Below are 26,147 nucleotides of genomic sequence, written 5' to 3' on the forward strand. Positions count from 1 at the left end.
CGACGGCTATCCAGGCCCGTGGAAGCCCGTGCGAGGAGCCACCGGACCGACAAGAAACGCCGGTTCCTTCTACCCGATCGCAGCTTTTTTTCCTGACGAAACTTAATTGATCGCCAATAAATGGTCCGACCCGAGCGTGAACAATTGATTACAGATCGATGTCGCTTTCGCCGAATCCTGGGACCTCTTCCGTTCCCGCCGCATTCCCCCTCGCATTCCCCCCGGGGCCCGGTTGTTTAAACAAATTACAACGCGTTCGGTTTTTTCCGAACCGTCGTGGAGGTTGACGTTTATAGAACGCGCGGAGCCGTCGTGATGCGTTGCGGCTAGCCGCAATCCTTCTTTTCACAAAGGAACACAAAGGATCAGCTTTCGGATGGCTCGCTGGTCCTTTGAAATTTTTAATTCGCTGCTTCCGGCGGGGCCATTTACGCCCGGAGATCTCGGCGATCCCAGATCGATACTGAAAGCCTCGATTACACCGATTCGGGATCTTCCTGGCACGAGAGAAGAATCGGAAGAATTAGAAACCCATAACAATCCGCCGTCTAATGATTATGAACGAATACTCGAACGAAAGGTACAACTCGGTCGTCGATCCCGAGACAATTCTTTTAAGCGGGTCCCGGTGAGAAAATCACAGCGTCCAGGCCACATCCGTAATCGCCGGCACAATTCTCGTGTGAAATCGATGATCTCGGAGCATTATAAGGCCCGGAGAGGGGCACGCCGGGGTCCGAGGAGATTCCGCGGCGGGCAGGCCCTTCTCCATTCATACACTTCATTCAGTCTCGAAATTACGCGCGAACGTGGAGCGGAGAGAAGAAAGAGGGCCGCGAAACGCGTCGCGGAACGCTCCACGCCGAATGGAAAACGAGTGGGGAGAGGGGGCCCGCTGAGGAGGGGGGAGGGGCGAGAGGGGCGAGAGGGGCATGGGAGAGGGCCCAGAAAGTGAGAGGAAAAAAAGGGGGAAGGAGGAAGCGTGTCGATCTTTCGTCCAGAAGCTGCGGCATTGTTCGGCCGCGGAGCAAATTGCGGCGTGCGTGCGAAACGCGGGCCCCTCGGGCCCTTGCTAAACAGATTTCCTCCTTTGAGCAAGCCGACCGATGAATGACGGGCGGCCCCGGCTCAATGGGAGATAACGGCGAGTGCGCGAAAACGCGAGCAGGACGAATATAATTGGCCCCGTCCCGATCTTGCGAGCGTCGCCTCGCCTCGCCTCGCCTCGCCTCGCCTCGTCTCGCGTCGCGTCGCGTCGGAAATCGGGCCCCGAGAGAGAGATTGACGAGAACCGTGGCGTGGACGCCCGGCAAATTACCAGGGCCCCGTTCGTGTCGTAATGGCGGACGATTGTTGCCCGAGGTGACTGCTCGCGCTGTCTTCTCTCTGGCCTCCGCATCGACAAATTGTTCGCTGACACGACAAGTATGTACCCGGTAAATTGCATATACTACTCGTCGAGTCTTCCCGTTCTGGATTCATTGTAATCATTTGTAACTTTCTCATTGGAGATCTCCCATTGCGAGCCCCTCGCCGGGCCTCTCGAATTCGGGCTCTCCCCTCCCCGTGTGGCGTTCCTCAAGAATGCTAATTCTTTCGAGGCTGCCTTCGCTTTGGCATAGGCTTCACAGATTTTTCAGATTCTTACCCGCGCGCAAAGCTCCGTGAACGACGCTTCCACGAGCCACATGGGAGCAAGGAGACTGCGATAAAGTTGCAAGTTGCAGTAGCACGAGCACGACAAGGGAGGAGAATTGATCCGCGAATCGGGAGTTTGCCGGAGAGGTTGCTTTCTCGCCGGGAGGCTTCAAAGTCGGAAAGAGATCGGACGCGCGGAACAGCGTCGAACAGACGAAGCCGTGGGGCTTCGTTTCCCACCGAGATAGATGCTCGTTTGGTCGTGTAACGTAAGTCGATATTGCGTCGTCTCGATATTCCTGGTCGACACGAATGACGACACACGCACGTAGTTGGTCGGGCACGGTGTGTATACGGCGCACACGCGCATACTTGCGCGTCGGGCCCGTGAACGCTGGCAAAGCCCGCTCCTAACGTCCCGGAGCAGAGAGAGAGAAGTCTTACGCATACGAGCGGCCAGGAAACTCTTGTTGCCCCGCATATGTATCGCTTACCGTCACCGATTTCTTCTTGCGCCAGGTATCCTGTGCCGGGGATTGTGTTTCTTCCCGGCGACGTCTTCGGGATCCGCGGCTGCCAAGGATCGGCTCCGCGGATGCCTGGGAAATCTGCGAGACACGATCCTTCGTAACGACTCCGATCGACCACCGTTTCTCGGCGCCCTTCGATATCTCGATATTCTCTTTTAAACGATCCGACTGGGGAATCGCGAGAATCTCGGAGCTCTCGGTGTCGCCGATTGGGAACGAGAGATCCTAGATCCATGTCGGAGATCGATTCGAGGTTCGCGCGGCAGCTTCAGCCGTCGCAGATCGGTCCTTTAACCGGCGAGCCATTAGCCGACGCAACGAGACGTCTCGAAGCATCCGAGCGATTTCCGCGCGGATTAGTAGACCGATCTCCTCCTCGGGGGAGGAAGATGAGGCCGAGATCGAACCGCCGCGCGCTGGCTAGCGGTAGGTAGCATGGGGGCCGGTAGTGTGGGGCAGAGTTAGGTGGGAGAGAAACCGAGAAACGACGAAATGACGGCGGTCGATGGACGGTTCGTTAAGTAGATGGCTGGTCGGGGGACTAAGCACCAAAACCACCTCACTGTGGTTTCACACCCGCAGAGCAACGGAGAAAGAGAGAGCGAGAGACCGGGAGATAGACAGAGCGAGAGAGAGAGAGAGAGAGAGACGTCGAAGAGAAGGAAGTAGTAAACAACTCGGAGTTCCTTTGGTCAGGACTCGTGCGTTCCTTCGGTCAGGATCAACGCGGCGAGGTTACTATCGCAACTCCTCGAACTCAGTCGCCTGAGAAGCGGCCGCCGCCGCCGCCGCCGCCACCGTGACGATGCCCTGGCCATCAATGAATGCTGAGTCAACGACGAGAAAGCCCGTAGATCGTTGATCCCCGGTATGATCCACTCCTTCCCGATCATAGCGATCTCCACTGAACTGTTTCGTTCCCGGTGGCGCGAATTGATCTTCCTGCTGATTGATTGTGCATTTGCTGCTGGCTACCGCGTTCTTCATCTCCGCAATCGTTGCTTCGAGCAGCAGGATTTCCGACAGCCTAGATGTTTCGTTTCGATGAAGCTCCAAACGCGTTTATTGGAATTAATTGTCTTTTCCATCTGTCAATAATCTAAATCATCTACCGAAATAAATGATATCGTGGAACGTGCTCGACATCATCTTGGATGCCGCGATATCGTTTAGAATGTCTTTTCGGCAGAGAGTGTTCCTTCTACGTCCAAACGGAAGATGCTGATCGCACTTCCTCTCGCCCAAACTTCGTCCAGCTTCTAGTTCATAGAACCAGCTCCCTCCTCTTCCCTGAAGAGGCTCGAAACGGACTATTATCCAACAGATGGTCGTCCGAACGCCGACCCACGGGCTGGTGTGCCTTTGTTTTGTTACCGTTGTTCCGGTAATTGCGGCAAATACACGGCCATTTTCGGTAATCACCCGCACGCCCTCATCCCCGAGGCGGTCCCCTTTGAGAATTCCTAAACGACCTCGACCTTCCACGGCCGGTAGGCGTAACGACAGTTTTACCAGGGGACCCTCGACCTCGACCTTATCTTTCACGCCGCACCGGCTTGCCCTGGACCCCCGATACCCAACGGAGTGTCACCTTTTCGGAACTGTAATATTCTTCTTACACACCGAAGCCACCGATTTCTATAAATTTCCTAAGGTTCCACGCAATTTTCATTCGATTCTTCCTTATTTTTTTTTTTTTTAATTTGGAAGCGAAGAAAATGACAATAGGATCGGCCCCGGCAGTTTCGTTTAAAATTCCTTGACCAGACCAAAAGAACTTGCTCGGTGTCTTTTCAGCTTCTAGTTAAGTCCTCAAAGTTTCTACTCGACCACAAGACGAGCGAATCGCGCACGATTCCGCGTCCGCTCGGGCGGACTGCCGGCAAAAATGCTCGCACAAGAGAATCGTTCGGAGGACGGCAACCTAAAAAGACCGGCCGCAAGGAAATTCGACGCGAAAGATTTCCGCGGAGGCTCGAACGCAGATCCGGGGGCCGTTTACGAGGGAATTAGCAACCGTTAATTACAAAACCACGGCTCGGCGGCTCGGCGGCCGTTTTCTTGCGCGCCGCAACACTCCTCGCAAGCTCCAGAGATTACGAAGCGTGCGCGGCCCGCGAAGTCAATGGCGAAACCGGAGATTTATCGGCTATTAAAATCGACGGTTTTCTAATCAATTCTCTCTGCGAGTACCGCGCCTTGACCCGGCCTACCTGCTCGTTCCCATTGGCTCGCTCTGAAATGCCGTTTTCTCGCGCGGAACACACGCGCGAAAAAATCGCGCCACACGTTCGAGCCATGTGCAACCAATCTTATATCCGTCGAACAATGTCCACCATTTTTACACGAGCTCGAGAAAAATCTCGATCGATGTGAAATGTCGTTCGACTGGCGTTCCGCAATCCTTGTAGAAAGTTGGACAAGGAAGACTGAAGAAAGATCCGAAGAAATCACAATTTTGAAGGGTTTTTCACGGAGTAGCTCGGGTGTACGATGTGGCAGAAAAATGTGGTGCAGCGTTTAGAACTTTGTAGAGTTTGCCCGAGTGATTTTTAAGTAGGTGGTCGGACAAATTGCTCGCTCCAAAGCAAGCTGCCTGAATAATTCTCTCTGAAATAATTCTATCGAAAATAAATTTTGAAAATTAAGAGAACAATGCCGCGCGTTAGGGAATATAATTGATCGATTTAGTCTCAACGTAGATTCAGCGAATGATCGTACCGAAATCTCGGCCGAAGCGAGTTGCCGTTAAAGTTAGAAGGCAGTCGTCACCCAGCGCTCTGTTATTTTCTCGTGCAAGTTTGTGGAAGGATGGACCGTCGTAGCGCGAGAGATTTTGAATTTTTGGCAGAGAGGAGTCGTAAAATCCCGGAGCACCCGGGGGCTTCTCGGTAGCGCGGGTCTTCCCGGAATCGGCGGAGCGGCGCCCTTGAGAGAGCGGGTTTTGTCATCGAGCGCTCCGTCGAGAATCACCAATGTTCGGACTTTCCACCGGCTCTTCCCGCTCTGCCAAACGAGCCTAGCATCGCGAATGCGACTCCGCGACGATGATACAAGCGGTTCTTTGAACTCCGCCGTCGCGTCGCGTCGGAGTTATACGGGGAACGTGTTCCACATTCTGCCGTGACACTTGCTTTCGTGGGAAATTAACGAACGAGGCTTCCGCCACGAACGGCAACCGTTGTCGTCGGAGTCCCGAAAAATTCTGACGCGTTCTATTATAAAGTTGCAAACGACGCCCACTTCTAATCGGAATCAGGAAAATTATTTGGACCCTCGCGAAAAATTTGGTTTCTCCATTTTCGCATAGAAATCATCGGCATTGATCTCGCGAAGGTGTTGAATCCGGCCAGCCGTGAAATAAACGAACAAATGATGCAGTCGTGGAGCAAATCTTACGGTTCTCGTGTTTCGAATCGAAAAATAACGATCGACGGATGGTCGAAGAGCGGAAAACGATAAAAACTGGTACGAAGGGGGCGTTTTAAATAAATCCTCGAAGGCCGTCGGGTACGGGAAGCAAACTCTAGTGTTACAGATGCCGAATGAAAGGTGAAACGGCTCATCGAGGGGAATAAAGGAAAGAAGAAGTATTGTGTGTCGCCGGCGCGACTTTTTCGTGAAACATTATTCCCCGGATCTACCGATCCGCGATCGGTACGCGAATACGTATTTCATAATCATTCCGATTTGTCGTCGGCTCTCGTCGCAGCGAGAGCCTCGTCGAATCACACCGGGCGATGACTCAGCGAACCGGGCGACGTTTTCCTCCTCGTTTCCTCGCTTTTACCGGGCACTGCTATGAGTCGCGTTTGGCCACTTGGAAATTCATCGGACGTCCGACGGAAGTAGCGAGGACCGCGATTAATATTTCAGCAGATGTTAATCATCGTCATTTACTAATGATTGTACAACGCTATCTCGAACCTCGATTGCAATCTGTAATTATACCGTATCTGCTCGATTCGCTTCGTATTTTCTTTGAATACAATACTTCTGTAAAATAAGTAATCGCTTAACAATTTTTGGCCTATATACTCGTCAGAAATAAATGGCAACTAAATTTGTGTTAGGACGAGTACACTCGCCGAAAACAGTTAACCGATCGAGGAAAGAAACCGACGAAGGAAGCGGGGAGAGATTTAATTGGTAAACCATGAGTCATATTGATGATTCCTGACGACGTTACTCATTGGAAATCTCGATGAAATCTCGTCGCGATGATTGCACACATCTTTCAGAGGCTCTCAGCTTCCTCTGGATCATTTTCCCGAGGAATTCCGATTGATTAGGACTGACGATAGCTGTTGCGTTTTTTCCAGATACGAGTACAGGGACGACAGAGTGGGCCTACTCATCGTCGGCGCCGTCTTATCCAGCACCTCCGGTGAGCAGCGGTGGTTCCTTCTCGCCAATTCCTGGTGGAGCATTCTCGTACCCTGGCGAACCTCTCTCTCATCATCCCACCACGGAACCCATGCCATTGCCGACTGGTAAGCGTTCCACATTCGTGCTAGTCTGACTAAAATATTACTAAACCTGTTCCAAAGAGAACGCTCGCAGCACATGCCTCCTACGACGCGGCAGATATTCGGAGAACCTGTTCTTCCTCTTATGACGTAACTTGCAACTGCTTTATCGCGGTATTTATAGTATTTGTTGCTTCGAAATTTCCTTGTTGACAACACTTTTGTTCCAAGAGTCCTCGACTGTCTAAGATCGTCTAGGATTCTTCGGATAATTAAATCATAGTCCATGCAGAAGAATCTTCGTCGACTCGTTCTAGCCATTGTCGAACCTATCAGATTTTAGATAAGAAATCAGGTTCTTTGATCTATCATCACTTAGCTCCAATCGTTACTCAGTTACCACTAACGTAAAAAGATGCAGGGTACTCTTAGAGTATTGTGAAGATCCTAGACTGCTCCGCGTTTCCATCAAGAAACTGTAAACGACGATCCTCAGAATTTCCTCGAGCTTCTAATAACCCTGAAAAATGCCTCGCTACTCTAACAACATGGAGACGCTTTTTCCCAACATTTTTCGACCCCGAGACAAGAACCTCGCCAGATGAAAGCTTTTGTTGCCATTATAGTACTCCCCTCGGAGAACCAGCAGGACACCTACACGCCGAACTGCGTGTCGATGTACCCCGGCCACGCAGCATCCTCCTCCTCGTTACCCCTGGTGCCGAGCAAGTCCAGCGACCCGGACATCTTCGCCGGCGGAGGCACCGGAAGCGGCAGTCCTGGCTACCATTACAGTTCCTGGACCCCAGGACCCGTCACCCCGGTCCCAGTGGCCTCGCACAACTACAACCCAAATTACCAGGGCTACTACAACAATCCCAGTCAGAACTACATCAGTCCGGCGCCGATGGTCCTCTGTCCACAGCTGTACAGCACCGTGAACCAGAACCAGATCCACCTACACCTGCACGGCGACCTCAGCGACGAGCAGGTCACCATCGCCGGCAGCAATCTGACCATCAGCAGCAACAGGCTGGAGATCGGAGTCCTCGGCGAGGAGAACGAGCAGAGGAACGACGTATGGAGACCTTACTGAGCGGACACCCTGGGTCCGGGCCGCTGAAACTCCATGGAGAAGACTTCGAGAAGCAGGCGGACGAGAATGGTGGAAATTATACCCGGTATTTAATTGTGATATCGACGATGTGTACTAGGTCTCGAAGAGACTTCCGTGAACTTTCGTGATTCGGCGGAGTGCACGGTACAGAGGACAGCGACTCGAAGAGTCGGCTGAAACGTGGAACGTCGAGTGTCGCCGAGCGAACTGATAATAGGATCTGAGAGTGGCTAGTAGTGTCTCGAGAGCGACGCGTTCGACGTGGTTGATAGTCATGTAACGTTGTAAATACACAGATATTTTCCATGAAATAAAGTCTTGCCTAAACAGGTTCCTGAATCCCCGTCGAGTTTCGCCTAGGTTTCTTCTTCTCGTTTCTGGGATCAGGCTTCCGGTCCGGGGCGAGGGATCGGCGTCGGAAACGGTTCCGAGTTCCGAGGGGGTCAGGAACGAAGGAGAGAAGGAACAAGGATGGGGAAGGCTCGCCTTCATTAGCGGACGAATATCCTTTTCGGCAGCGGCAAGTAGAAAAATCTTTATCTGGCCGTTCGCATGGGGGCAAACCACAGAGAAACGGCTGGTCTCCTCCTCCCCTCCCCCCCTTCGAGGGAGGGAGGGAGGGAGGGGGCGCGGAGGCCACGGATAATCCTTTTCACGAGCGCGCAGCGAGCTCTATTTAATATTTAAAGCACGCTGGAAATGACGAACGGATGGATAGTTGCGGTCTACACCGGGCAGCCTCGCAGTGTCCTACGTCCCTTTATTAGCAATCCGGCCTGGCTCTGGTGTCCTCGTTCCTCCACCGGGATCTCTGCTGGCCCGGGACGCTATTTTTGTTACCGTGCGCTGCCTCTGCGCATTAAACTTCCAGAGAATTAACGCGAAAATCCGTGAAACCCCGCGAGGAATATATTATTCGTTCCATTGAAATGATTATGTACTTAACGTAGATAAAGTTGCCAAGCGCTGGAACCGATTGATTTATATTTCGAATATATATGTATATTTAGTTGCATATCTTCTCTTCGATCGCTGAAGATTCCGTCGCTGGTTAACGATGAATTTCAACTTAAAAGACGACTCGAAGGTTTCACAACGGTGTGCGTGTTTCAATGAATTTTGAATGGCTCCCGGAAGACTTGTGTTGCGCAATCGCTGTAGAAAGTCAGTTAAATTGCTCGCCGAAAGAGGAATTAATAGATAAGCCGATGCATAGGACGAAGAAGCAATCATCGTGATTAGGAGGTTGCAGGCAGCTACTGCACGTCCATTTCCCGTTTTCGACTATAATCGCAACGAAAAGGGAAGACCGTTCCGCGGGGAGATCGCCGGGATTCCTCGCCGGCAATTTCTCTCTTTTCGGTTAAATCCGCTTTCCTGCTTCGCAACGCGGCGAATTACTCGTAATGATAACTAATACGGCGAGATAACAATCGCGACGTCGTCGAACGTTAAAATTCTCGACTCGGCCCGATTATTTCCCCGATTCTTCTTCGAACGAGAATTAAACGGAAAAGTCGCGAAACGAATTTGCGGAGACGCGTACGAAAATTGCGGAAATGTTTGAACCAGTCGTCGACAGCGTCTTCCTCGGGTTTGCACTTTCACACATTTTTTTTAGACAGAGCACGCTTTGTACTTCGTCGCAGAAATAATTTGTACATTATCAAATTTGTCTGTACACTTGAGAAAGATATTGTATGAGCTACAATTTCGTATGCGTGGAATGCACTGATGGAGAATAATAAGGGATTTATGAAATAATCTGTGGAAATGAGAAATAATTCAGGAACAGGGTAATATCATTGGTATAGGGTAGGATGTTTCGGAAGAGGGGAGGAAGGAGAACGGTTCGCGCAGCATTTCAGTTTTCTACGGCGAGCTCGATTCCTCGCATGTTTCATCGAAGACGAAACGCTTCCCGGTGACTTCTTTTCCTTTCCTCTTCGGTCATGTTTACTGCCCCGACGAATGGAACGCCAGGACAAGAATAAAAGCGTGGCATGAGCGTAGAGGCGGCCGTCGCTCGTAAGCTTTCCTCTTTACGAGGACGACTCGACCGCAGACAAGAGTCTCCCGCCCTTTCCTGTGCCCGTTAAAATGAAGTAAAACGATGTCCGCCTCGCAGGAAATAGTCGACACCTCCGATACATCTCGAAATCCGTCGTCCACCCGGCACGAAACTCTTTCGCGCCCTTCCACTCGTGGATGCTCACCCCTTTTCGGAGCCGAGATTCCGACTCCGAAACCCATCGAGCTCAACCTGAACTATTCCTTGGGTGACGTAGCGGCGCTGAAATATTTTAATTTCCATCTAGGACCAGGTGAAATGATCACGGTTTAAATAAATCGTTAAACGAGAGGTGTCGAGGGGATTTATTGAGACTCCATGGAAATTATGGGGAACGATTCATAATAAATGCATCTTTTATTCGTTCATACTGTTTCTCGTACACGTAGGCAAACAGATCAGCCTTAGAGTCCCAGTTCGTACTTGGTTACACGGAAAGGAAACAGGATTGTACATAGGCACGTTTTATTATCGATTTATATCAATTTGTCCGGAATTTTCACCAATTTCTCTTCTCCGACACTTTCGTCCGGATAAATGAAACGTCTCGAGCTCGTTCAACAACATTATCTCTTTTTTAACACCGAACGGCCGGGAGTCCGGGACAGAATCGCGGAGAGAAACACCGACGTGAAACGGTGATCGACTTTTTTTTTTTGGTACAACGCAAACGGCCGGACAAACTTCCGTCTTCTGCATACTTTTTTTCCTTTTGTATTTTTTCTCTAATTTACAAACGGCATACAAAATATATTGTATAATATATTAATATCGAAGCGATAAACGAAAGAAAGATCGCGACTAGCCGTCCGCTAAACAACACGGAAAAATGAACGCGAAAAATATCTAGCTGCTCTCGTGGATCACCGTGTGATCGACCGAGAGTACTATTTACAATAAAATCTAACGACACACTTCTCCTTCGTCTGCTACGGTATCCTCGCTCTTCGTTCTTCGTTCTTCGTCATCTTCGTTTCAATCTTTGGCAAAACACCGAAGGATCTGTGACTATGCATCCTCCGCGATATTCTTTCTTTTTGTAACATTTCTAAACGTGTCTAACTTCCGGATTCAACGTCAACTCTCTTAACTTTTCTAGCTCGCTAATTACATTTAGATTCTCGTTTCTTATTAATCGTACAAATAATGCTCGATAGATTGCACATCATGGGGAGGGTGGAAAGACGCGGCACCGACCGGAAAGATTAACAAGATCGTGCTCCACTGTTAGGCAAAATTTCCAAAGAAAACTCGTTCCTCAATTTTCAGTCAATCTTCGATCCAGACTCGAAAATGAATGTCGCCAACTATCTTTTCGTTATCCAACAATATTGATTGCGCTCAGAGTTTTCGCAAAATAATATTTCATTTTCCGTTAAACTCCAACGTTAAACTCGCTATAAAAGTATAAAGCAGAAAAACACCGATTCCCTCTTCGACTCTGCGATCGAGCAGCCTGTCGCAGGGAAACGGAAACGAAAGTGACTTTGGTAGGATTTTTGGTAGCTCGGAATGGGAATGGTAAGTCGAGCATCCCGCGGACTCCGTCGCGCTGATCGCGCTGGTCGTGCTGGTCGCGGTGCCGGGGCCGGCAGCGAGTCTCCGCTGCGACTGGACCGCAAACTACAGTTAAGCGCAAAGAGCATAAAATGAGAATCGGGAGATGTGCGTGCAGAGAGTGGATCGTAAATAAAATCCTTGTCCCTCCGTGTCGACGCGTCCCGTCGCGCCGAGACAAGCTAGAGATCGCGGAGAAAACGGGACACCTTTTCTCCCGTCCGCGGAGAATCGGCGGATTGGCTATTGTCTGTCGTGTGCGTGCCACTTCCGGTCGGTTCCGGTCGGTTCCGGCCGGTTCCGGCCGGTTTCGGCCGGCGCTCGGCGTCGCTGCGTTCGCTCGAAGACCCGCGAGAACAGCCAACGCGACGATTCGAAGCATGCTCCGCGAACTCGTAGCCCTCGTTCGCTTTTGATTCGCAAGATGAAGGAAATTGGACATCGAAGATACTTTAACTGGATCCGAAGATAATTTCGATGAAGATTTCAAAGTTTGAACAGTCGCGATGGCGAGATGGTCTTAGCCCTGTATATATATATAGTGGCCTGTCTCTTCTTTTCGCCGATGACCGCTGGAACGGTGAAATTAACGATAAAAATGAATCTCTCTGCTGAAATCGGAGAAACGGCTTCACGTTTCCAGCTGATACTCTGTGGGAAATAAGGGACAGCCGTTCCTGGAGGTCCTGGCCCACGGGGTGCTCGTGAGGACCTGCACGCCGTTCACGAACACCGGGAGCAGGGGTGTCAGCTTGTCAGTCTGGAAGAAAATTGTTTCTTTAAGCATCCATGCTTGCACATCGATCTATAAAGGGCTGAACACTCACCGATAGAGCCAGAGTCCAGTCCAAAACGGTGCAGAGAGTCTCTGCCCAGGCCCTCCTGTGCGCCTCGCTGTCTTTGTGCACGTTCGCCTTCCTCTGGAACGAGTTGTCCCTTACCAATGCTCCTTCCTTCGCGTCCTCGCCCTCGTCTTTCAAGAAAGGATTCATCCTGAAACCCCTCTTGCTGCGTCTGTAATCCTTCAGCAGTTCGTCGACGTCGTCCAAGCAAGCTGGAGAAATATCCTTCTCCTCGATCTTCGAAGACGCCCTCGGCGACATCTCCAACTCGTTCGACGACACGGACGCGGACCTCTTTCTCAGTTCCATGACCGATCTGCACCTCGAAGCCGCAGCATCGAACGACTCGAACTTCTGGTAGTCCTCGATCTCGCTGGGAACGATGAACTTGAGGGAGCTTCGTCTGGACAGCAGACAGGCGTCGCTCCTCCTCTTCTGCATCCTGGATCGCCGATAGCTGGACATCTCGTCGACGGTTAGACTGGTGCTGGGTGGCAGCACTTCGGAGACCGAGGTCCTGAACGATCCCGCGGACTCGGCTCTCCTGAGAGGACTCATCTTGTAGTAGAAATCGTCGGAGCGATGTATCAAGCGACCGGGAGCTGGGGTAACCGCGCAGTACTTTCCGTCGATGTAGCCCTCGCTGGAGGTGCCTCCCGATCGGTCCATATAGACCATCTTCTCGGTGACGGAGCCTAAACGAGACACGGGTCGGGAGTTGTCGGTTTCCGGCTCGCTGGGTGGTCCAGAGTCAGTGGAATACTCCACCGCTAGGTCGGACAGCCTGAAACGTCTGACTTCTTCCTCCGGCTGTGGATCAAGCTCCTCCAGACCGCTCTCGTCGTCGAGGTTAGGGTTGTAGGCCTCTATGTCGTCCTGGTCATCCGCCTGGTCCTCGAGATCTTCCAATTCCTGGCGGATATTCTGACGATAGTGTTGACGGTACTCTTGGCGATACGCCTCGTGGAAGTCGCGACGATAGTCCTGATAGAACTCCGCAGGAGCCGGCGTGTTTACAGCCCTGTCGACGATCGGCTCCTTCCTGGTGATCTCGGGGTAATCGTCAGGCTGTGCCACCAGCAAGAAGATCTCCCGTTCGGAGAAACTATCGATTCTAGTGTGTTTCCCATCTTTGTCCAGGACCACGTCCACGTAGCTCTCGCAAAGTTCTTCGAACGTGATCTGAGCCTGTCTCAGATATTTCGACAGTTTCCTGTGGTTCTCAGACATGTCGTCCGTGCTGTAGGTTAGCAGAGATTTAACCGTTTCGAGGTCGGCCCCGGTCGTTTCTATCTCGCGGAGGCAGAGCTCGAATAGGGTGACAATTTTGATGATCCATGCTGCGCCAGCTTGGCGATAGAGGTTCGCCGGTTGTTGGAGGTTCGCTATCTTCTGCACCAGGAACTTCAGACCCGGTCGACAATCGAATTTCAATGCTGCCGCGTAGGACAGGTCGAGGGCCGAAAGGAAGATGTCGATGTGCTGGCTGGATAAGTACGACAGGCAACCGGATGACGAGTCTTTCGGCGACGCCGAGCCCATCGAGCGGGGGATCACGTGGGTTAGGCTAGAATTTCGATGGCGTTAGAAACTGTTGTAAAATTCCATCGACTTGGGAATCGGCTTCGACAATTACCCACGCTTTAAATTTAAAATTTAGTTCGGTCGATGTCGCTACCTACCTGGGGAAGGAGGAGTCATTGGTCTGCAAAAGAACACTGGCGATGCAGTGCAGCAGCATCTGGTGCACCAAAAGGCCTACCACCAGCGCCCTCAGTTGCACTCTCACGATATAGAGATCAGGATTGAGCGTCGACCCCACGGAAGGTGGATAGAGTAGAAACACGTACGACCTGTCGTCCGACATGCTCGACGAGTCTTCAGGGTGTTGTTCCTCCAGGAGGAACACCTGGAGAGCACAAGAGTCTGTATTCGTTGATGGTCGCGGTCGATCCTGCGACGCACGATCCTTCCTGAATCCTCGAACCTCTATCGCGATCGTTCTCAAGCCTTCGCGATCTTCCGCGGTCGAACCAACGAATATTATTCGGCGACGTTTCGGTCGACTACTAGCTGGAGTAGTTACAGAAGCGATCGTGCGTAACGTGGTGTTACGATGTTGCTGTCAATGGTATGTGGTATACGGTGATGTCTAATGAGTATGACGGCAGTCCATCGGTGAATGATATCGACCGTCGGAAGCCGAAAGCCGACGTTTTCTAGCTCGACCTAACAGTGATTCCCGTTAATTCGCTCGATCATTGAAAAACACGTGTGCATTCTACGAAAGCTGCAGCTTCTAGGATTGGTGTCGTATATCTCATCACGTACATATTATGTGACAGTGAAATTCTAGCCATGGACTCAAGCCATGGATTTTAATGGTGATACGCAAGACCGTGCCAAGTTAACTCTGAATGATGCCTCGGCAAAACGACGGGGTCCTTCCTTCTCTGCTCGATCGATTTGAATCGATGTGGTAGATCTACCAGAAAGAATCGCGACTATCGATTGCTCGTTTAATCTACAATGACTCACAGATTTTTTCGCGGATCACTCTTCCCCGCGATTCTTCGGAAATTCTCAAGGCATTTTAAGGCATTTAAGGTACAAGGCAAAAGATTCTGCCATCTACGCGCTTCAAGTCCGCGAAATGCAAACGTTTCAAACGAAAGAATATTCTGCTTAGCAAACATGGCTATGGGAAAACTGCAGTGTACACCATCGATTGGAAAGAAAATATTGCGAAATGGAGCAACTAGAAGGCACCGGTCGACTTTACAAATCATTTTGAAAAATCTGTGAGTCGTTGCACGCATCCGAAAGTCCTGTAAAACGGTGCAAAGATGATCGTAGAAGGAAAGTTGCTAGGTTTTCTCGGGGGTGGGGAGGCAGGAAGAAGGACCTCGCCGAGGGAGGTACTGCAGCCTGACCTGTGCCTTCTACCAGCGAGTGCAAACATCTAAACGAGGTGAGATCGGTTACCAAAAGATCGTGTATTCGTCTCTCTCTTTCTCTCTCTCTTTCTCTCACTCTCTCTCTCTCTCTCTCTCTCTCTCTCTCTCTCTCTCTCGCCGCGTCGACAGGCTTACTTCGACTCCTCACTGTTCCCGGCCGCCATTTTCCAACAGACATGATCCCGGCCGCGGCCGCGGTCGCCGACTGAGGGAAATCAAGGGGGTGTGCAATACAACAACGAACCAGCAGATAATAAAAGCATCTGTATTTGTTTTCAACAGTGTGCGTCGGACACATCGAGTGGTACAAAAATACAGATTAAAAGACACGAGTGTGTTTCACAATATCGATGCAATACACACACACACACGCACACGTACGCATGTGGCATGTTCTTTTAGTCTCTTTCTTCAGCGAACACTCGGACAGTCTTCTATATATATATATATTTTTTTTTTTTTTGTTGCGAACGTTGCTGTGTGGCGTAGAACTCTCCCGAAGCGATCCAGCCCGTTTTCTATTCTACTTTTTTTTTTTAATCAAATATCGTCGCGAATCATCTGTCCGTTTTGTTTTTTTTTTTTCATTTGAGCAATCGAACGGTTTAGAATCTGGTTTGTACTGCGGATTTCGTGCGTGGATCGGTTCGGAACCCGCTGAAAGAATCGTTCTCCTTTGCGGAAAGCTGATCCGCAGTCGACGACAGATAATTCGCGCCGTGTTCACGGATAATCGTTTTAGCAATGGTTTCGCGCGATTCTACGCCACGGTGTGCAATCAGCCATACAGATGCAAGCTCGAACACACGAAGAAGCGCACGATCCACGAGGCACGTTTAGCGAAAGAAAAATATATATATATCGTATATGTATGTATATGTATATATATATTAGAGAGAGAGTATATCCGAACGTGTTATCGTCTACGATCACAATTTGCGAGGGAAACGATCTCCAAAGGCAGAAAGCGGTAATTGCGGTGGACCGAAGTCGCGGTTGTACGTATGGATCGATAGCAGGCCTGTCGACGACGACCGCGGTCTCGCGAGTCTCTAAATCCCATCGATGGATCCCCGGTGGATCCTCTCGGATGGGACACCGATTGCTCCCGGAATCGTTCGTCTGTTTGCTTTTTAATCCTATCGACTCGTCTCTTTTTTTTTCGTTTTTATTATTACTCGCATTATTATTATCATTATTATTGTTATTATTATCTTTGATAAAATAGCATCTCGGTTTCATTTCTTTTCCGTCGTTGCTGTTTAAAATCCATGACGTGAGTTACCGTGGGCGGCTAGAGCCAATGGGGGCCCGTGTTCGACGTAGTGTTAGTGTAATCGGGGGGTGTCGTGTGCTGCCTACAACCGACGGAGTAGGAGGTAGTGTGCTGGTCGATCAGTGTCGTCTCAATGGTCATCGAATCCTGGAAAGGTGTCGTCGGCAGTGACGCCGCATTCTGTCTCTTGATGGCAGACAATACCTCGCGCAGCTGGCTCACCTGGGAGCAAGTCAGGTCAGGAGGGAACCACGTGTCTCTCACTCGCTGGCAATTTTTCTTTTGCCGATTTAACATAATACAGATACTTCTATGTACACAACACTCTCTCCCACTCGCTCGCGGACCGATCGCGGACCGATCGCGGACCGATCGCGAAGCTACTTCTCTCAAACGCTTGCGCCGCGAAAGCTACCCTGATTCGGCCGACTCCCGCGAAATCGTTTCTTCCGATTCACCAATCCGAGACGCTTATCCAGCTGCTTCTCTCTTACACCGAAAATCCTCGAGCGAGATGCTCTCGATGTCTCCTCTATTTAAATATCGTTCGGCGGCTCGAAAGTTTCCACGATCGAAAGACCGAAAGAGGAGCAACGCAACAACAAATCGTTGGAATCGATGCGGTAATCGCATTAAAAGCAAAGAGTTGAAAATGTCAGCTCGGCGAATGGTCCCAACGACTTCGTAACAGCAGCACGCAACGAAAAACCAGTCTACGTGATACGAGAAACGATGCTTCTACAACCCCACCCCAAGCAAGAGAAGCAGCGAGACAAACGTGGCCGACCAGCCCGTGGCCGACCCTTGGGAGTTCCGCGGCAAGACGCGAGATCTCTCGATAAAGAAAATATTAATGACCGACGGGCTGGCTCGACGGGGTCGATTAAGAAAATTTGGAAACCGCGCGACGCTCTGGAACTAGAGATACCGTGGTCACCGACACAGAGAAAAGAAATACGACGCTTCGGCGGAGATACTCATGGCGGATGTGAGAGGGCACAAAGAAGCACAACGAACGTCAAACAGCCAGAGAAGTGAATTAACTCTCCTTCCAGATAGAGAGGATCGAGACATAGAAGCAACAATGTGGCAACCTACCTGGGCGGCGAGCTGTCGCAGACGTTCCGACTCCTCGATGGTCGCGTCCCGTCGCGCGGCAACCTTCACCTGAGCTACGTCGCCGTAAAAGGATTCCGATCTCGGCGAGAAAGCCATGGTCAGCTGGTGCAACTCTTGCAGGGAATTCGAACAGGCGCGGTAACAGGCGAAGCCGCAGACCTCCCATTGTTCTGGGGTGAGAAGCGGGCCGCTGTTCACCAGGACGTGCCTGTACAAACCAGATTTCGTCGAGTCAAACATCGGAGTGCTCTCCCCGAAGCCGTCGAACGACCCGACCCGACCCGACCCGGCTTGGTTCGAGCTGCGGGCTCTAACGACGCTTGGGGTGGATCTACTGGGACCTATTATTAGTAGTATCTGCAACCTTTTTCTGCCACGTCTACAGTACCCCTAAATCGTAACTAACGATTCATCATCATCTGTTCGGAATGACAATCGCTTCGGCGATATACGTATGCATAAAATCCAAAGCGAAGCCCGCGGATCTTTGCATCGTCTAAGAAAAGCCTAGCACCGCCTAGTTAACGCTCAGCGAATCCTGGCAGCCGAGGGAAGGTGAACTAGGCAGGACTCGGAGCAACGAAATGGAGGTCCGGGTTGCAAATGTAAGTGGGTTGACGGGAGTGGGTGACTCTAGGATTTCAGCGCAGGATCCCGTTCGTCATTCACTGGTGGGCTAGCTAGCAATCTGCCCGCGAACCTGTCCCGTTTTTAAACTCGGCGCACGCCTGTACATCGATACCTCGCGATCGACCCCGGCAAGGATTGAATTACACAGCTCGATGTACGGTGTGCATTAATACGGAGAAAACGCGCGAATGGATACACGTCGGAGCCGAGCGACAGACGGAGCAAGAACGAACGTGAGAGAGGAAGAGGGAGAGAGAGAGAGAGAGAGAGAGAGAGAGAGAGAGAAGGAGAGGGAGAGAGAGCGAGAGTGAGTGAGAGGGAGAGGAGGTCCTGTCGCGTGTATAGAAGGCGCACACGTTTCTCCTTGCTCGTGTGTTGCCGGCACGACGCTCCGGGGGTGTCGAGTGTCGGTGGCTACCTTATCCCACCGGACAGCCTGTCAAACTTCGTTATCATCTTACACGCACGCTACGCCCGTAACGACGATATATCTAACCTCCGCCGATGGACATTCCATCGAACCTCCGCGTTATGATTCACCCTTTCTCTCTTCGGATCGGTCTACTCTCCTCTGACACCGGGCACCGTCTCTGTCCGGCTATGACTAGCCGAACAGTTCCCTCCCGAGTCGCCGCGAATTTTTACGATTTTTTCCGAGCAACTCTCCGGCATTTGTCCGAATCCAACAGATACATCATCGTGTCGGATCGATCGAAGTTTGGTCGAACTAGCCTGCGACGGAACTATGGATCACCGAACGCCTTCCTCGCGACTCGGTGATCTTAATTCGCTACCGAGTCAGTGGCGCTCTCTCTATCTCTCTCTCTCTCGATGGCTGAGAAGAGGATCAACGATCGATTCGTTTGCTGAAAGACCAAGGCGCTGGGCTGTCTAATCGGGAGGGTGCTTACCTAATGCAGGCGCAGCCTAATCGAGCTATGCTCTCGGTCGGCTGCACAACGCATTCCGCCATCACCAGTAGTAGCTGTTTCAACATGAGCGTCGTTGCCGGTAGATAAGCCTCGTTTCTCACCACGTCGGGACCTGGAACCCATCCGATATCGTCTCCGACGAATTAGCCAATCTCTACGAGCCGGATTCGAATCAAAACGGCAGATCGGAATATCTCTGTTAATCACCTTGAAGATGAGTCAGGTAATCGACGACCAGATCGGTGATGAGGCCGCAGCACTGTTTGAAATTCGGGGCGAAGTTGTCCCAGCCCCGGAAGATCTTGGAGGTCTTTCTGAGCCAGTTCTGGACCATGGGAAGAAGCAGATGATTCACGCAATAGAGACCGAAAGCTGGCCCGGGAACGTTCAAGGTGTCCCGCAGCAAATGGAAGAGCGTCTCCATGGTGTGCGGCTGGTACCGTTTAGGACAGATCATGGTAGCGCTGGACAGGCCCTCGATGAGGATGCACCAGACCCTCAAGATGCCGCTGGGCTTGTCCATGCTCTGCAGGGTGGTGATCGTGTGAACGTTGTCCATGAGGACGTCGTGAGGCCTTTCGGGAATGGTCTCTTGTATGGATTCGGCGTGCTTGTCGAATCGGATCACCTCAGAATTCGGGATCAGGGGATCGACGTACTGGGGAATGGTCGCGAACTGGATCCTCTGAGCGGAATGGAAGATGGGGCAAGCCGGCATGCCGTACATCGAGGCCAAAATGTCGCTGCAGCTCAACAGGTACTTGAGACTCTCCACGCAGAGTCTCATTCGCTTCGTCTCGGCGACGTCGACCTGCTCCTGCTCGTCCTGATGGCCCTCCGCGTCGCCGATGCCTCTCACGTGCCGCAACAGACAGAGAATGCAATCTAGCGCGGCGTTCGCGAACACCAGGGTGTTGTCCGTGGATAGGAAGACTCTGAACACCTCGAGCAGCGGCGCGGACTCCACGGAATCTGAATTGCCGACCGACGCTACGCGAAGCGCGCCGAACAAAGGCCGCCAGCCTGACCGGATCTCGGTACGGTTGGTCTCCACGAACTCGCAGATGCAGCTCACGATCTGCAAGGGTTGCATCCTTCAGAATTCTTTTTCAGAGCTGGTTAAAGAGAGAGAGAGAGAGAGAGACCGGTTCGGCGGAAACCGAACAGGGGAAAAAGGATTCGGAGAAGAGGAGAAGATCGAGCAACCATTCTCCTCCGGAGAGGCCTTGACTCGATCCGGTATATGTTACAATGCCACCTACTTGATCCTGCACGTCGCTGTCGCAAAGTTCTAGGCACAAGAGGTTCTCGAACGGCTTGAAGAGCGCTTCGTTGAAGTGGAAGTGCGGCAACTCGACTTGCTCGTTCAACAAGGCAGCCATAGAGTCGTGAATACACTGCACGGCCTTTTTAGAGATGCTGCGATCCTTGTGGCAGGCTGCCTCCATAAAGTGGGGCCCCAGGATACTCCAGACCTAACAATCGTTCGCCAAAAATAAATATAACACCACGGAGAACGACTCTTCTATCGTTTAAAACGTATGCCTACCCTCATTATGTGGATCAGAGGCCTTCCACTCTTTACACACTTCAGCATCACCTCCCCCAACCTCGCCAAGAGTAACACGTTCATCTCGTTCTCTCTGGGCTTTGTTCTGCGCCACCAGAATCGTTTATTATCTTTGCAGCCGTCCGGCGTTTTAAATAATTGAGCCTTGCTGGCCTTGCAGAGCGCGGTCAAGAATAGACAGAGCGCTCTTAGGTTCAGCTTCAGAGCAGCGTTCTCGAAGAGCCTGTCGACCTGTTGCGACAGAACGCAGATGATTTTAGCCGCGTAATCGGCTGGGAGGATGCCGTTGAACTGACTGTCCGCGGTGGACTCTTGGATAATTTCTGGGATCGTGTCGGAGCTGGGATTCTGCGTGTAGGGGCTGGACAAGAAGCTGTAGACGTCGACGCTGCAACGAAAGAATGTCGTTAATCGCTTAAGAATTTTCGTTGAAGCCAAAGTTAGAGAGATTCGAAAGCATTTACCAGGTCTCCTCCTCTTCGGTTATGTTAAAGTTCAGCTTCAACCTGTCCTGGCTCCCCTTGGCGTCACCATTCGGACTGTCCTTCTTCTCCTTCTTCTGCTGAGTCTTCGGCAACGAAGGATTCTGGTTTCTCCCGAAGAAATCGTGCTCCAGTTTGCTCACGTACAAGCAGCAACTTTGGAAACGAAAGGACCATACGTAAGAGAGCGTTCTTTTCGAAACGAAAGTATTGTTCATTGGCAGATATGTAATCGGCGATGCTCACGTGAAAACGTGTGGCCAGCAGTCGCTGCCATGGCTGCCTAGCTCCAGACCTTTTCCCAGCAGGACGTCCATGCTCAACGCGTGCGACGTATGAATGTTGGTTGCCCTGTTCTGCAATTTCAGTCGCAGGACATCCTTCGTTCGCGTGATCCTCGATATCGACTGCTCCGTGCAGGCTGCTTTCGCCAGCAGAGCGAAAATCGAGCCGCAACGATTCTGCAGACCTGAACGACGACGAAACAAATTATTGCTGACTGTTCTAAAAGATAATCGATGCGTCGAGAAGCTTCACCGACCGAGAATATTGCTCAGAATCGCAGCTTTGTGAAGACCTTCCAAGGATAAGACCACGGTGTCCCTGATGCCTCTCCTGCCGCCATCTCTATTCAGTATTCCTTTATTGTTCTCTTCCTTCGGAGGATTTAAACCAGTCGTTAAAACAGTCATCATGCTTCCCCAGCAACAAGTTAGAACTCTTCTGGAAAGTTTGGCGCCTGCTTCGGCTTCCGGTGTTGGCTCGCTTCGAGACAGCTGAGCTTTCTCCAGCCTTATGTAGTCTGAGAGGAGCTGTCCGCCTCTTTGGCTGCCGGGGATTCCGTCGACATCTGCAACGAAATTAAATAATTAGTTTCTGTTGAATCTACCGACATAACCGTGACAGATAGACACACAGACGGTCTACTCACCGGTTAGAACGTTTATCAGAGCACTGTGCTCGGTATAGTGAGAGTTGTAGCCACACTTCTCGAGGAGATTGCAGGCCAATACCTGCTGATAGAGTTCGGACAACCAAGTCGCTGACAAATATACCAAAACACCTGATCCGTGCACTTCTTCCACAAATTGCTCCTGAAATGACGCGATATTTACACCTATCCTGAACCTTATTACCAAGTTCATTATCAATTTACTATCTTACCTCGCTGATAGGGACCTGACGGCTTTCTTCGTGGTAATAATTGATCCTGATCAACTTCAAATTCAGCAACAAGGCTGCGTAAGTAGCCAAGTAGATCCCATCGGCATTCATGATCGTGATCAACGCGCAAGAGTCAGTGCTAATCTCGGTTTGCTCCTGGATCTTCTGCTGAGCCGTGAACACCCCTAAAATCAAACAAGTTTGTTATACAAATTCAATATTTCGTTAACAGATCGCGACCGGTACCTTGGCAATATTCCGACGCAAAGTTCTGTAGGGCTTCGTCCACCTCTATGTTGCTTCTCAGGCTCAACACCATAGGAATCAAATCACTCTTCAGCGTCTTCACGAACTTTCTAGCGTTGTGCCTCTCCACGTCAACGTTACATTCGTCGGCGACCTGTCTGCCAACGTGGAGACACTTTGGAAGCTTCTCTAATCTCAGCCTCTCCCTTTCGTTCTCCATCGCGTAGTCGTTGTCCTCCAAGCTGTTCTCTTCTTGCACCTCGTCGGAATCGTTCTGAGGCCCTTCGGTGTCCGTAGAATCGCCGTCCTCGGACGGTCCGTGCCCGGAGGAGTCGGAATCGGAGCCTATTCCTTTCTTCATCAACTCCAATTGCTCTCTGAAAAGTCATCGCATTAAAAAATATATTCAGCAGTCGTAAAAAATTATATGACCTAATAATTCCTCAAATTTTATGATTCGCGATGCTCGAAGGATTCACTCACCTGTAAGTTTTCGGCAGCCTCGCCATGCTCTGGTACGTCAGCGGTCCCCTGTAGTCGCAGGACTCCAAGTCCTCGTACAAGCTATTGATCGCGCAGGTGTAAGTGTGATTGATGGCCTTGCCCTCGCAGAGTTCCTGAAGAGCGGAGAGCATCGCTACCACGCACGAAACGCTGGCGTGCAAGATGCTCAGCCCGCCGGTCGTTGATTCCTCGATAGAGTCCATTGCCCTGCGTCCCAGGCAAAACGGATTATAATACCAATCCTGTTACGAAAGAGAACGCAACTTACAGTCTCATCAACGCCATGTCGCTCTGTATGTGGCTCGATCTGTCCTCCTCCACTAGCAACGGCCCTGCGAAGTCCACCATTCGACTGGGACTGCGAAGAAGCTCTTTCAGCGCCTTCAGAGGCTCTAGACGTTGTTGAGGGGGCGGATAAAGCAGCATTCGATGGAACACGGATTCTAGAACTGGCCTCAGGGGCCCTACGCAGCCTACCAATCGGACCAGTTCTGTCCCAATACTGGAAAAACAATTTTATTCTTATACGATCTTAATTTGGAGATCCTGAAGAGACCCCCAAGGTACTCGTTAATCCTTTGAGAAGAAATATCGAGATAAGGAGGACATCAGGACTGTAGATTTTATACGAGAAGATGCCAAAATATTATTTCATCATTTATATGACAAAGATGAGGATGTCCTCGTCCATAAGCCCATAAAGGATTAACATCTTCAAGCAGCAGATATTAATTAATAAAATTAATCGACGTGCCTGTAGACGGTCTTAGCCTGGTGGCTATCGAAGCTCAGCGAAGTAGCAAGGTAGCCGGAGCCCCTGCCCACTTCGTTCTCCTTGCCCTCCCTGGACGTGAACGTTTTGTCGACCCTGGGCGTCCCGAGGAAAGCTATCAACGCGGGGCAGAACTTCTGCCAAAGGAAAGTGGTGAAATGCCCGTTCGTGTGGATCTTCTGCGGCAAAGACGAGATCAAGGTGTGCAGGCACTCCAGAAGGAAGACCACGGTGTTGCAGTTTCTGCCACTGCTGGAACAAGATTTCCTACGATCGGAAAATGCAGTCGTTCGAGGCGATCGACACCTTCTCGCCTTACTTTTGAGCCTCGTCCAACTTGCTGCAGATGTACTGGAGGATCGGCAGGGCCTCGTTGAAGCAGGACACCCCCCTCTCCCAGAGGTTCTTGTTCTTCTTCGCGTTCTCGTCCATCTCTTGGCACTCCTCGTCTGCGGGAAAACCGTGCCTCGTCATTATGTTAAACGGCCGTGACGGAATCCGAATAGTTTCGCGGCAGGAAATAGACCGATAGCCGCGGAATCCGGGGAATCCGCGGACAGGGGCTTAGCCGACACGCGATCCGGGAATTCTATCGATCAAACTTCTGCCGAGGCGTTTGCATAAGGGCTGTGTGCGCTCGACGGATCGTTAATCATGCACTGTCTTCCTAGAACGCCGCTTTCGCGCGTTGGAAATGAATTTAGGGTCGTGGGAAGAGAAGACCACAGACTTTTTCTATATCTGAATTCTCAATTTTTTACGCGCCAGATGAAAGCAGAGATCTGATTTATTTTTTAATAAATTGACGTTTTGAGTTTTGGTGATAGTTACCTAAGAACAGGCAGAAGGACCGCAGTGTCTGGCTGGTTGCAGCTTGGGCGGCTGTTCTGACAGCCTGGTTCCCATTTTCGAATGCCTCGCAGCAGGTCGTGAGAATGGCGATGATCAAGCGGCCGTTCATAGTCCAATACGAGGAGCAAGCAACTTGCAAAAGAACCTGAGGAAAATCCCACACATCTGTACCTTCTTTTCGAAGGTTCGTTTCATTCAGCTTACCTTCAGCATGTCCGTCTGCGTATCGTCGGACTGCGACAGAATAGAGCCCATCGCGTGCAACATTTGCGCGGGCAGCCATAAAGAATCGTCCTCTGGCTCGTACGGTGACTGGAATCTGTCGTCTCTCAACATTTTCTACATTTTTACAAGCAGAATTTAAATCGACCTGCAATACTCGAAAAGTCCACGAAACTTTCTACAGATTTATTAAAAATCAGAAGCAGAATAACGATTGTTAATAAGCGAAGTTGAAAGTAAAATATTCGTTCTGTCATTGAAAGGTTAAAATATCGAAGGAACAGCGGGCTGAGAATTGTTTCCAGCGACACAGCTGTTCGCCGATATCTCGTGGTTTATCGCGAGGTTCCTTTCCACGAGCGGATGTCCGCGTACGTATGGGAGTATCGTGAATATGTGTGAGCACCATGCGGAAAAATATAGGCGAGAGATATGTGTAACCACGCACATGTAATCCCGACAGGCCGAACGCGACGAACTTGCTCCTTTTGGTTTCCAGTGCTAGCTGAAAGGTGTGTAGACATTTTGCTCGGAGCTCGTGGGGTGGATCGCGCAGCAACGCTTGCTGCTTCTCCAGGAAATCTGCGGCAACCAACGGAAAATCATCATCACCAACAATTAAATACCAAAATAATCGACGGCGATAATTTCTAGAACAATCCGCGCAGTAATCCTCGAAAAAGTGGAATAAATTACGCTCTGCGGGAAGACAGATTCTCCAGAAATAGTTTAATTGTGAATAAACGAAAAATAAGTGAGACAAACAAGTGCGTTTTTGAGAATCATTTTTTACAGGATACGGTGATTAATTTCGGTGATGGAACATATTGCGAAACAGTGAGGGGATGTTGTGCGAGGGTAGTTATCTCGAAGAGCGAATAGAATGAAGCGATGCTGGTGTTTGTTGGTAGATATAAAAAGCAGCGAGGGCGGTTTCGAATTATGGGATTTAATGGGCTCACCGTGCGCTTCCTGCGCCGATTTCCGTAAATTCTGTAGCTTCGCATTGCTGGACTCCTTGACGATCTGCAGCAGGAGATCCTCCATGTCACGGTGGACTGGCACGCGACTGATCGATAGCGGGAGTGCCAATGCACGCCTGGCTATACGCGCACGTCCAGGGCCGTACGAAATGGCCCAGTCCAGGAAAGTTCATAATTTTTCTTGGGCGGTAAATGCTCGTTCGAATTTTCTTCG

General features: G+C 50.8%; 2 protein-coding genes across 5 annotated transcripts in view; one reads left to right on the forward strand and one right to left on the reverse strand.

The window, feature by feature from the left end:
- LOC144468609 (uncharacterized) overlaps nt 1–8,072 on the forward strand; it is a 33,305-nt gene extending 25,233 nt beyond the window's left edge. For both annotated transcript variants that reach the window (XM_078178203.1, XM_078178204.1), the window contains exons 5-6: nt 6,491–6,661; nt 7,264–8,072. In XM_078178203.1, the coding sequence (XP_078034329.1) occupies nt 6,491–6,661; nt 7,264–7,733 (641 nt within the window). In that variant the 3' untranslated portion in view covers nt 7,734–8,072. The remainder of the gene's footprint in view (nt 1–6,490; nt 6,662–7,263) is intronic.
- A 3,828-nt stretch (nt 8,073–11,900) lies between these two features.
- LOC144468679 (brefeldin A-inhibited guanine nucleotide-exchange protein 3) lies at nt 11,901–26,014 on the reverse strand. Of its 3 annotated transcripts, none has more exons than XM_078178316.1 (22): nt 25,913–26,014; nt 25,399–25,532; nt 24,933–25,067; nt 24,708–24,873; nt 24,196–24,325; nt 23,859–24,125; nt 23,373–23,606; nt 23,084–23,311; nt 22,601–22,977; nt 22,355–22,539; nt 22,122–22,284; nt 21,732–22,040; nt 21,437–21,659; nt 21,173–21,346; nt 20,688–21,096; nt 20,401–20,613; nt 19,346–20,216; nt 19,118–19,250; nt 17,556–17,784; nt 13,907–14,133; nt 12,210–13,791; nt 11,901–12,142 (listed from the first exon to the last, which is right to left on the reverse strand). In XM_078178316.1, the coding sequence occupies exons 1-22, from the start codon at nt 25,995–25,997 to the stop codon at nt 12,014–12,016; spliced, it is 6,603 nt and encodes a 2,200-aa protein (XP_078034442.1). In that variant the 5' UTR covers nt 25,998–26,014; the 3' UTR covers nt 11,901–12,013. The 3 variants fall into 3 exon arrangements, with proteins under 3 accessions (XP_078034442.1, XP_078034441.1, XP_078034440.1); XM_078178315.1 differs by having other exon boundaries at nt 23,859–24,128; XM_078178314.1 differs by having other exon boundaries at nt 23,859–24,143.
- Nucleotides 26,015–26,147: the final 133 nt, after the last annotated feature.

This window comes from Augochlora pura, chromosome 4 (genome assembly GCF_028453695.1).
Source record: "Augochlora pura isolate Apur16 chromosome 4, APUR_v2.2.1, whole genome shotgun sequence".
Taxonomy (NCBI): domain Eukaryota; kingdom Metazoa; phylum Arthropoda; class Insecta; order Hymenoptera; family Halictidae; genus Augochlora; species Augochlora pura.

Bases quoted from the DNA above. Each gene is read 5' to 3' on its own strand.
- LOC144468679 (XM_078178314.1), bottom strand. From the start codon at position 25,997: ATGGAGGATCTCCTGCTGCAGATCGTCAAGGAGTCCAGCAATGCGAAG. The intron at 24,874-24,932 runs GTAAGCTGAATG...GATTTTCCTCAG, and splicing joins CGCAGACGGACATGCTGAAG to GTTCTTTTGCAAGTTGCTTG. The intron at 21,097-21,172 runs GTAAATGCTTTC...CTTTCGTTGCAG, and splicing joins ACCGAAGAGGAGGAGACCTG to CGTCGACGTCTACAGCTTCT.